The sequence below is a fragment of the Zingiber officinale genome, chromosome 4A, assembly GCF_018446385.1.
Source record: "Zingiber officinale cultivar Zhangliang chromosome 4A, Zo_v1.1, whole genome shotgun sequence".
Classification (NCBI taxonomy): domain Eukaryota; kingdom Viridiplantae; phylum Streptophyta; class Magnoliopsida; order Zingiberales; family Zingiberaceae; genus Zingiber; species Zingiber officinale.
In genome coordinates, this window is record NC_055992.1 from 118,618,086 (window position 1) to 118,630,266 (window position 12,181).

At 45.3% G+C, this 12,181-nt stretch overlaps 1 protein-coding gene across 1 annotated transcript; it reads left to right on the forward strand.

Moving 5' to 3' along the window:
• Positions 1-10,021: 10,021 nt before the first annotated feature.
• On the forward strand, positions 10,022-11,054 carry LOC121972693 (WRKY transcription factor WRKY51-like). Its single transcript, XM_042524340.1, has 3 exons — positions 10,022-10,592; positions 10,680-10,802; positions 10,886-11,054. The coding sequence occupies exons 1-3, from the start codon at positions 10,045-10,047 to the stop codon at positions 11,052-11,054; spliced, it is 840 nt and encodes a 279-aa protein (XP_042380274.1). The 5' UTR covers positions 10,022-10,044.
• The last annotated feature ends 1,127 nt before the right edge of the window (positions 11,055-12,181 follow it).

The following is a 12,181-nucleotide window of genomic DNA, read 5'->3' on the forward strand; positions in this document are numbered from 1 at the left end:
GAGGTGCATCAAGGAACTTGCAGAGGACACCTGGGCGGTCGGTCATTGGCTAGAAAGATACTGCTGGCCGGATATTTTTGGCCAACTCTCTAGGCAGACGTCGCTCGGATAGTGTCCACTTGCTTGTCCTGCCAGAAATACCACAGCCTCTCGCACCGACCCACGGAGAAGATGAAGGCGACCGCAGTATCCTGCCCGTTCGACAAGTGGGGCATGGATATAGTGAGACCCTTCCCCATGGCGACCGGCCAACTAAAGTTCCTGCTCGTCGCAGTAGATTACTTCTCCAAATAGGTCGAGGTTGAACCGCTCACGAGAATAACCGAGCAGATGGTTAAGAAATTCATCTGGCAACACATCATATGTCGGTTCGGAATCTCGCATCGGCTCGTCTCCGATAATGGAAGACAGTCGCCAGACAACATCTCAGAGAATGGTGTGAAGGGTACGGGATTTAGCAGGCCTTCACCTCCGTAGCATATCCCCAAAGTAACGGGCAAGCTGAAGTCGCCAATCGGGAGATTCTGTGAATTCTTTGAGTTCGGCTCGACCACGTCGGAGGCAGCTGGGCAAACAAGTTTCCTGGCGTGCTATGGGCTATCCTCACGACTCCGAAGGAGGGGGCGGGAGTGGCCCCGTTCCACTGGGTTTATGAAGGCGAAACAATCATCCCTGTTGAAGTCGGAGTCGAATCCAATCGGGTGTAGCAGTACAACGAGGACAACGCCGAGCGGAGACTCCTGGAGCTGGACTTGGTGGACGAGGTGCGCGCTAGGGTAGTCATTCGGTTGACGGCCTACCGATAGAGGATGCACCAAAATTACAACCGACGGGTAATACCCAGATCTTTTCAGGTCGGCGACGGTGTATGGAAGAAAGTGAAGCAGTCGGCGACGTCACCAAGTTGGAGGCTCCTTGGGTCGAACCCTTCAAGGTCGTGGAAAAGCTCTGGTCGGGCGCTTATTACCTAGAGGATGAGGACGGGCGGAGGCTAGAGCGTCCATGGAGTGCAAACCACCTTCAGCCGTATCGAGCTAGATGAAAGGTGCGCTGATGTAACTATTACCATGTAATCTCCATTTTTTTCTACATCCTTCGGCTACAGGATTAAAAGCTAAAGCAAGGGTTTACCAAAATATTGTCGGGCGGCCAGCTCGCCTTGAAGACTATCGAGCGGCGACGTTAAACCCTAGAGTCGGAGCGACGATTATAAAAACTCCGCCCTGAAGACTATCGAGCGGCGACGTTAAACCCTAAAGTCGGAGCGACGATTATAAAAACTCCGCCCTGAAGACTATCGAGCGGCGACGTTAAACCCTAGAGTCAGAGCGGCGACTATAAAAAATCGGCCCTGAAGACTATCGAGCGACGACGTTAAACCCTAGAGTCGGAGCGGCGACTATAAAAACCCCGCCTTGAAGACCGTCGAGCAACGATGTTAAACTCTAGAGTTGGAGCGGCGACTATAAAAAGCTCACCTTGAAGACCGTCAAGCGGCGACGTTAAACCCTAGAGTCGAAGCGGCGACTATAAAAAACCTGCTTTGAAGACCATCGAGCGGTGACGTTAAACCCTAGAGTCGAAGGGGTGACTATATAAAGCACGCCTTAAAGACCGTCGAGCGGCGACATTGAACCCTAGAGTCAGAGCGACGACAATAAAAATCTCACCCTGAAGACAGTCGAGCGGCGACGTTAAACCCTAGAGTCGGAGTGGCGACTATAAAAACCCCGCCTTGAAGACCGTCGAGCGGCAACGTTAAAACCTCGAGTTGAGCGACAAATATTCAATAACAAAAGCACGGGCGTAAGAGCCGAGCAAAACTATGCATACAAATACTTAGCAAATAAATGATGCAGGAAACAAACGCAAAAGGATTTCATTAATAAACGCTGCCGAACGACAGGAATACAGTCATGGATTACAAAAAAACTCTCAACCAACCCTTCACTCACTCAATATAGTCAAAGGCCTCATCAGGAATTGACTCAAGAAGCTGGACTCGGTCGACATCCTTGTCGGACAAGGCTTCAGAAATATGGCCGTTCTTCCTAAGCTGGAGAAGCGTAGCATCGATTGCCAGCTCAAATGAGTGGACAATCTTATTGGTCGCCTTCTCCAGAAAGGGTTCCGAGCGCAAGTATTGCTGCTTTAAGGCTGCAAAGCGACCTGGTTCGGCCTCTTGATAAGTCTTCAAGGCAGCGCGGGAGGCCCCCAGCTCCTCTTCGAGACACTTCACTTGATCCTGAAGTGCCGCCTCCTTAGCCGAATGACTCTCCAGCTCGGCAGACAGGGAGTCCTCTGCTTTCTTCAGATCCTCGGGCAACTGTCGGGCCTCTTTGTTATTTTCTTCCAGATCGGCAATGGTCCGTCGTTTCCTTGTAGAAGCCAGATCGAGCTTTCGGTCGTAAGTCTTTAGCTGCGCCTCGATCTAGCCCAGCCTACTGGCCTGCTCGACCGATTTTTGCTGCTCCGCCGCAAGAAGTTGTTGAGCCCTCTCCAGCTTAGCCTTCAGGCGAGCGACCGGCGGTCCTTAGGAGGAGGAGACTTCTCCGGAAATTTTGAGCTTCTTCAGCTTGTCCTCCACTTGTGTCAGCCGCTGGCACATGACAATATTCTCCACCTAGTACTGAAAGTAAATATTAGTACCGAGCGGAGGTAATTTACTAATTGATTGTTAAAAATACTAACCCCGATGGACATCTCCAGATGGCTGTTAGCCAGCGTGCCTAGAGGTTTCATGGCCGCTCGCGCCCTCGCCTCCTCCCAGATACGGGCGAGCCGACCTTTGATGTAGACTTGGTACTGAGGAGAGCTGGTTTGGTCGCTTGGCGCCAGGAGATTCTCCGTCGGGAGGATGGGCCAGAAGTTTGAGCGGGAGGTACCGGCAGAATGGCGGATCACGTCAACTTCCATCTAGCTGGCGGCAAAGAGGTGATCGGCAGAACGGAGAGCGGCTCCTGCCGGCTGCAGCTCAGCTATAGACGGGGTCTGATCGGAGGAAGTAGCCTATACTATTGTGGGAGCTGGAGACGGGACGCCTCCTCCCGAAGATGTTTGCACGGCCGAAGTGGCAGATCGGGAAGGTGCATCCGTTCGGCGCCTCTTGCAGGTGAGCGGCACTTCATCACCCGAGGATCCCGAACCCTCAGCAGGGATGACGGGGGGCACTTCTCGGACCGATTTAGGGTCGGACGCCCCTCCTACACTGGGCGTCCGCTCGACGATCACATCGGTCGCAGTTATATTTTCCTTGGTTGTGCCCTCTTGCGAGCCGACCGAGGTTAAACCAAGCCGCTCCATCTCCTTAGCAATGACTGCTTCGATTTCGGCCTGCTTAGCCTTCATTATACCAGTCGCCCAGGCACGCATCATGATGTCGGCTGCAAAAAAAGAACAGAATCTGTTAGACTCAAAGGAAGAAATTTTAAGAGATTTCATACCTAGGCTGCTCGGGAGCTTCACTCGGTTCGGACTCAGCCCGAACATGTACATCACACCCTCTGGTAATAACTTGTGAATGTTGAATTTTAACCCGGCCAACATATTAGTAGCATGGAGGTAATCCAGTTTAGTCTTGTACCTCTTCAGCTCGAGCTGGGGTGGCAAGGCGGTCTGCCATTGAGTTCAGAAGTGGGGCCGCTCATGGAGTCTCAAATAAAAAAAAATACTCCTTCCAGTATTTGTTGGATGAGCACATCTTGTCGAAGAAGATCAGGTCAATGCGAGATTTAAGCAGGTAGGTGCCCATCTCGGATTGTTTGGGATAGTAGAAGTAGTGGAAGATCCGAGGGGTCAGTGGGATGCTATGCACTCGGAACAACACCACCACGCCGCACATCAAGCGAAAGGAGTTGGGGACGAGCTGGGCGAACGGGATTCGAAAAAAATTGCAAACTTCGGTTATGAACGGATGAATGGGAAACCAGAGGGCGGCCACGAACTGATCTCGGAAGAAACAAATAGTGTCGGTCGGCGGGTTGCGTGGCCGGTCGGACGGGCCGGCCAGGACAATTTCATGATCAGGCGGGATGTCGTAGGCGTTTATGAGACTTGCGGCGTCCCCCGCGTCGAACCGAGTCTTCATGGTTGTATACCAAAGACCGGGAGCGGGGTCGGATGACTGCGAGGAGCTCACCATTACCGGAAGATGAAAAGGCAGAAGGTTCGACAGAGAAGATAATCGAGAAAAACTAGGAGGACACGAGAAATAGGAAAGCTATGAAAACTACGCACAAACAGAGAGATTGGGAAAGGTCGAAAGGCTTACAAAGAGAAAGGCCACTGAAGAAGGAAGCCGGGAGTCGCCGGAGCGCTGGAAGCAAGCAAAGTCACCGGAGCAAACTGTCGAAGAGTAGAAAGAGAACACAGAGGAAGAAGTGGTGACGCTGAGGCTTTATAAAGATGGGTGCGGCCGACCGGGGTCGTCCGATCTAGGGCGCAGGAATCGAAGTGCGCATCTGGCCGTTGAATTCGAACCGCCAAACGTCACATCAGCAGCTGTCACCTCAGACGTGCGGCAGTTGCACCGACAACACGTGGCGTCCTCTTAATGGGTAGTATTTAATGGGCGCGTGCTCGGCCTTAATGGAGGTGATTTGCACATACCCCGAGGAGATTTGGGTGGCGTCAGCATTGACTGTCCGACTCACGTCCCTTCGAAAGTGAGGAGGAAAAAGACCCAAGTATAGAGGCTTGAAGCGTCAACTGCAAGAGAGAGATCAATCCTACAGAGGCTGACCGAGATCCGACTCATCTATCAGCCGATCGGCCAATTGGTCACCAGGCCACTTATCCAGTCAGTCGGACTTGTACCCTCCTTCGACTAGACTTGAGGGGGAGGCATGTGATCCTGTGGTAAGCTGTGGCCCGCCCAGCAGAAGGTCAAAGTAGGTCAACGTGCGTGATAGGCGCCCGATTGAGCGAGCTACCTTCCCGATCAGACGGAAGAGTAGCCGACCCGACACTTTGACAGCTCGGTTTGACGACCGAGCTTCCGACGTTCGTAAGGCAAAGCAAGAAGAAACGAAGGTCGAACGCCCATCCCGCTCGGCTAGACCATGAACACGGCCTCAACTCGGCAGGCAGGGCTCCCTCACTCAACAAGGTGAAGTCGGCCAACAGCTCATGGACCGAGCGAACACTCGGCTATGTCACCGCCTCACCTGAACGGCGAACTGGCCGTGCGGCTCTCCCACTCGGCCTGAGAGCAAACAAAGGAAGTTGTTGGCAGTATCTTCTTAGGCACCAGTGTCGCCGACAAGAGACATGGTCGACAACATGGTCAGACAGAGAATCGTACGGTGGAACCTTCCACTGTCGCATCAGGGATATGCCCGAGTTGTTAAGGTATGTCATCAGACATGTTTTTCTGACATGTCCATTCCAGGTATGCTTTGAGGAACGTGCATTCTTTGGGGAGCGTGCACACGCCTCTGGGGAGCCCTATATAAGGACCCCCAAGTTTCGACGGAGGTACGCTCACTTCTTTACTGTAGCTACAGTTCTCATTTCCTCGTTGCTCTACTTCTTTCCGCCGGAGATCTTACTTGAGCGTCGGAGGGTCATCGCCAAGGAACCCCTTCCTGGCTCGACATTGTGTTTGCAGGTCCACGTCAGCAGGAGATCTACGTCTTTGGAGTCTTCGACCATTCAATAGGAGCACCACATCCCCAGCATCCATCGACTCAGCTCTCGGACAAGATCAAAAAATAAGGTTATTCCTTTTCTACTTCTCCCAATCTCCTAAATCACTTCTCTCTCGTCATTTTTCAAATGCATCTCCTTTCTCCAGGATTAAAATATCAGGTCTAGAGTAGACTTGATATGAAAAAACATCAGGCTCACTGTGGGCTGATATGGGATTATATCAGGGCTAATGGTGGACCTGATATGGGAACATATCAAGCCCTTTTAATTATGGAGAGAATAGATGCATTGGAAAATGACGAGAGAGAAGGGATTTAGGAGGTTAGCGTGAGGGGTAGGAAGGGAATAATATTATTTTTGGCATTATTTTTGGTAGTTTTAAAATTAGGGTGCTCTTTTGGGTAAATAAAAAAATATGACCGTTAGCGTGAGCTTTATACTTTCCATATTAGGTCCTAGACCTAATATTTTTCCATATCATATATATTGAACTTGATATAAAAAATATTGAGTTCATATTGATCTGACATGGTCTAATATCAAGTCTAGTGTAGACTTGATTTTTTTCATATCAAATTTATGTATTAAAAAATAATATAGGATTTAGAAGATTCACGGGAAGGATAGAAAGATAATAATATTATTTTTTATACTCTGTTTGATATTTTTAAAATTCTAATATATTTTTTAATAAATATGTAATTAGTAAAACGTCGTTCTTTTAATTCGAGTTTTTTTTAAAGTGGAGCTATTGATATACAAAGAGCAGGTTGTCTAAATCATTCTTGAGGCACCAGGCGATAGAAAAATTTTAATATTTTTAAATAAATATTATTAGAAATATTTAATTTTATTACTTATATTAGAATTTGTCGTCCTAGTAATCCAACATAATTGATCCTACGACCGAGCTACAATTGGTCACTACGAGGAAAATATTTTTCTTGGTTTTGCCCAGATTCAACACTTTATCCATTGTAGCAATATCTATCCTATATTTGCCAACTCAACCATATCCTAGGGCGACATTTAATTTTATTAGTAAAATTTAAAATGACAGTTTTATATATTGTCAATGATTATTTATATTGATACGGTGTATAAAGGTACGACCTGGTCTAGGAGACGTGACAGTCAGAAGTCAGGGGGACGTGATAGTCAGAAGTCAAAGGGACGTGACAGTCATAAGTCAAGGAGACGTGACAGTCAGAAATCAAGGGGATGTGGCAGTCAAAAGTCAAAGAGACGTGATATTGAATCATAGGGGTCGTAACCCCTCTAACAAGGGGTCTGGAGTTTCAGGTCAAGAGCTAAGGTAGGTTACACGGGTAAAAGGCCCAGGTTAGAAGCTTACTCTGAAGGCTCGGTCGGGATGTCCAGGTCAGGGGCTCAAAAAAGTCGTCCGAGTAAGAGAGCTAGGTCTGGAGTACGAATGTGCCCACTGGTTGAAGTGCTCTAGTCGGAAGGAGGGGAGAATACCATCAAGAATAAGGAAGAAGGGGAAGGAACCATTCCGGTCGGGATTTACAGAGCAAGACTTTCCGAGTTCGGCTATATATGCAGATCAGGATTTACAGAGTAAGACTTTCTGGGTCAGACTATGTAGGTCAGACTTTATAGACAAAGACTTACAGATCAGAATTTGCTGCAGGATTTACATAGCAAGACTTTCCGGGTTCGGCTATGTAGCAGGATTTACAGAGTAAGACTTTCTGGGTCAGGCTATGCATGTCAGGATTTATAGAGCAAAGACTTTTTGGATCAAGTTATGCAGGTCAGGCTTTACAGACAGAGACTTACAGATCAGGATTTGCAGCATGATTTACAGAGCAAGACTTTCTGGGTCAGGCTATGCAAGCTATGCAGGTCAGGCTTTACAGACAGAGATTTACAGATCAGGATTTGCAGACCGAGACTTACAGGTCAGGATATGTTGGTCGGGATAGATTGGTTAACCAGAGCTTCTCCCGTCAAGTCGGTAGGTCACTACACGACAATTAAGCCAGAGAATCACAACCGTCTGTCAGAGAATAACCACTAAATGTCAGGGTATATTCCAATGGCCTGTGACTCATTACCAGAAGAACATTCCTACAACTACTGATAGGATGCCACGTGGCACTTCGTCCCCAGACAAAGTCTGACACCCAACATTCCCTAACATGTGCAATGGACCAGAAGTACGCATTGTCATATAAAAAGGGGTGTCATCTCCCTTACGCAGGTATGCGCACTCACCCTTTTCGTACTCGTCTTCCACTTTTCCGGTTCCTTGATTGTTTTCTGGGGAAAAAGAACCTGACTTGAGCGTCAGAGGGTCTACTCCGGGGACTTTTTTTCCTGGTTCTTGGTCTCTAACGACCTGGGTGCTTGTCCAAGTGTGCACAGGAGATTCTCGCCTCGTCGTCCTAGTTATCGTCTTTCGTCATCCTCCCGCGACAGCCTTTGCAGAAAGTACAGCGCCAGCAACGCATCTCAACGACCCCCGTCAACACCGACGATAGTACAGCCGACCTCCGTCTAACTCAGCTTCCGGATGGGATCATATACAATTAGAAACAGTGACTAATTAAGTCACATAGCAATAACTTTATCTTATCTAAAACCTCACTTTTTTATTATTAGTAAAATTTTAAAAATAAAAAATATTTTATATTAACTAATTTAGAATCAAGAAATAAATTATTGTAACACTTTTAATATATATTTTAATTACACTTTTTTTTTAAAAAAAAATTATCAATGATTTTAACTTCAAGGAAGGAAAGTCTCAACATAGCGATGAAATTATTATATAACATAGAGGAAATAGATTTGTGTGCAAGATATTCACTATGTATAATAAACTCTTCTTCATAATCTCATATTGACGGGAGGTTTGTGAACTAAATTATCTTTTTATCAATTTTAACTTTGATAAATTATTAATAAAATTTATTTAGTCAAAAATATTTAGCTAGAAAATATCGATGGTGAATTATTAAAAAAACAATGAAAAAAAATAAAATTTAAGAAAGAAATAATATTACAATATTAAATATGTTTTTTGATTTTTAAAAATATTTTTATAAAAAAATATTAATTAAGTATAATCGATAAATATTTTTAATTTATTAACAAAATTTAATTTTGATTGATACATTAAAATTTTATCAGTAAAAAATTTAAAATTACTAATTAAATTTTAATAAAAAAATAAAAACATTACCAAACAAATCTAATTTTAATAGTAAAAAATTAAAATTATCAATTAAATCTAACACAAATAAAAAATTTAAAAAAATCTAGATTTAATTTTTAAAAAATTTAAAAATTTTAACCAAATATAATTTAACTAGTAAAAAATTAAAATTACTGATAAAAATAAATCTCGACTAAAATTTATTTTATTTTAATTATAATTTTAAATATTTAATATTCATATTCATATATTTTTAAATTAATATATATATATAGAGAAATCTTCTGCTGCGGTGCCTTATGTGCGATTTTACTGCGGTACTTACCTGATCGGTCTCTGGACCGATCAGGGAACCGCTGATCGATCCAGAGACCGATCAGGAGGTTCCCTGATCGGTCCAGAGATTGATCGTGGACTAAACCATACCGATGCCGCAACATAAGCACCGCAGACTAATAAAATCGTATATATATATATATATATATATATATATATATATATATATATATATATATATATATATATATATATATATATATGTAATTTGATTCTAAGGACGTTAGGCATAGGCCTTGAGCCGGCCCTGACAAAGAGTGCTCTGATCTTGTTTGTTTCTCCAATGTCGCTTGAAAAAAGATATCTCTCGCCGTTATCTTGTTTATGGAATCAGACGGCCCACGGCCAAAGATGTCAACGTGGCACGAACAAGTAAAGGTCAACGAAGCAGCATCGCATCCACCGCTCATGAATTGCTACTGCTCCACGTGTCGCCGCCGAGTGACCCGTTAGACGACCAGTCGACCTGTTCCCCGTTGACTTGTGGGATGATCCGACGTGGAACCGACGGCGACTGACCCGGCCGCTGTCTGCTCTGGTTACTTATAACACTGCATATGCTAAAGTTTTAACTCCCATTAAACGAAAGTCAACGGCGCTATATCTCTTATATGAACTCCATCGTCTTGAAATAAATTGGAGCAAATTGCGACGAGAGAGTAAGGACAAAATAATTTTGACTTTAGTTTTTTGTCAAAGGGTTGACCCAGTACCTTCGCAAAGTGCTTACAATATCCGGTCTCCAACTTACCGAGTCGACGATGAATTCTATCCGTTGGGACAAAGGATCCAAACTCTAATAAATTGCCTTATCTCCATAGTTCCTCTTACAATTCTCGCTTCGCCCTCTTCGATTTGGAGTTGAATTTCCGCCGACGATGGCCACGGACGATATCACCTTGATCCGGGAGGCGGCGGACGCCGAGCTTTGGAGCTTGGAGCGGCTCCTCCTCCAGCTCTCCCGCCACCATCCGCCGTCGGAATTCCGAGACATCGCCGACCAGACCATCGCCAAGCTCAAGAACGTTATCTCCGTCATGAAAAGAACCGGCCACGCCCGCTTCCGCCGCTGCCCCCAGCCCGGCGCCGCCATCTTCTCTGACCCACCTTCCATTGCTCATCCGCCGGCGGTGGCTCCGCGAACCGCGACGCTGGACTTCACGAAGCCGAAGAAAATCTTAAGCGTCTCGGATACGGCGTCAATGTCGAACTCCTCGTTCCTCTCCGCGCTCAGCGGTGGCGAAGGCAGCGTCGCCGGAAAGTCGGGCTACTCCTCTGTCCTCGTCCCCTCCGCCGGTGCTGCAGCCGCAGTCGTCCGAGGGGGAAGACCCCCGCTCGCGCGTTCCCACCGCAGGAAAGACTCGCACGACCACCCTCGCTGCGCCGGCGCCGGCTCCCCCGGCCCCTGCCACTGCGCGAAGAAAAGGTACGCACGCCGTTGAACTGCGCACGTTAGTCCATTCCGTCATCCATTCTCTAAATTCTGCCAATTCTCGGTGTATTTTAGCAAAAGGAACCGTGACAAGAAGACTGTGCGCGTGCCGGCGATAAGTTCACGGAACGCCGAAATCCCGGCGGACGAGTACTCGTGGCGGAAGTACGGGCAGAAGTTGATCAAGGGCTCGCCTTACCCGAGGTAACTCAAACTACGACTATCCACCGTACGATCAGGAAAGGCGCCTTCGTGGCTCGATCTGACCCGTTGGATCTCTGCTGCAGGGGGTACTACAGGTGTAGCGGCGTCAAGGACTGCCCTGCGCGTAAGCAGGTGGAGCGGGCGGTGGACGACCCGACTATGCTCGTCGTTACGTACGACGGTGGGCACCGGCACGGCCATCAGTGCAAGTCAGAGCCGAAGCTGCCGGTCGTCAACGAGGCGTGCCGTTGACTTTGATGGCTGCCGTCGTCGTTTTTTTTGAAAGTGGGTTGACTTTAAAAAAAGGGGAAAAATAAAAGAAATTGTTGACATTTTGACCAAATAATGGAACAGCAGAGTTTGACCATTTTAACCTTCGGCGGTTATTCACAATCGTGTAACACATAGTCATTTGCCATTTATAATTTATACATAATATACGAACTCTTAAAAGTTGCCTTTTTAATTTGTTTGAATAAATCCTTCTGACTTTTAGATCATAAAATTTATTAAGCTGCTGATGCTTCGATAATAAACTTGTGCTATGCCACTTTTCAAACTTTATAAGTGAATAGATTTGAGATTGGTCAACCGAATCTAGTTATAATATTATATTAAATATTGTCAACTCTCCCTATGTGTAATTAACAACAATTAAATTTTACCTACTAAGTAGGGTTGGTTATATGAATTCTTTTATATCATTAAACTTTATCTCCTATTATATTATCATCTATACTTAAATAAATTTTATCTTATTTTATTGTTACAAATCAATTTTTTTTTTATCTTCCACTTTCTCATTTGATATGCGTGTTTCTTATAGTTTCGCATCGCCTAATTGGAACATTTATTGGTCATCTAAGTACATGTCTGTATCATCTTAAATGTGTCTCTTAGAGTTTTCCTTCAATAGATGAAACTCCGACTTTCTCTCTAATACTCTCATTTCTTATTTTGTTCATCCTCGTATGTCTACACATTGAGCTTAACATATTCATCTCTGCAATTTTTATCTTCTGCTCATATGCTTGAGTTATAACCTAATATTCAGTTCCATATAACATAGCAAGTCTAACTGGGGTTTTATAGAACTTTCCTTTATGTTTCAGAGATACTTTACACTTACATAAAATACTCGGTGCATATACGCTAATTATGTTCATAATTTCTTTCGCCACTATTATCTTAAAGGTTATAATTCCATCTCCTTTTCTAACTACTCCTACAACTTCATTCTTTAACGAACTATCTACAATAATATCCACTTCATTTCTTACTTTACTCTTTTAAGTGTACTATAACTTAAAACTCGGATTCTCTATTATCTTTGTCTTATCGGCTACCCATTTTGTCTCTTGTACATACAAAATACTAAT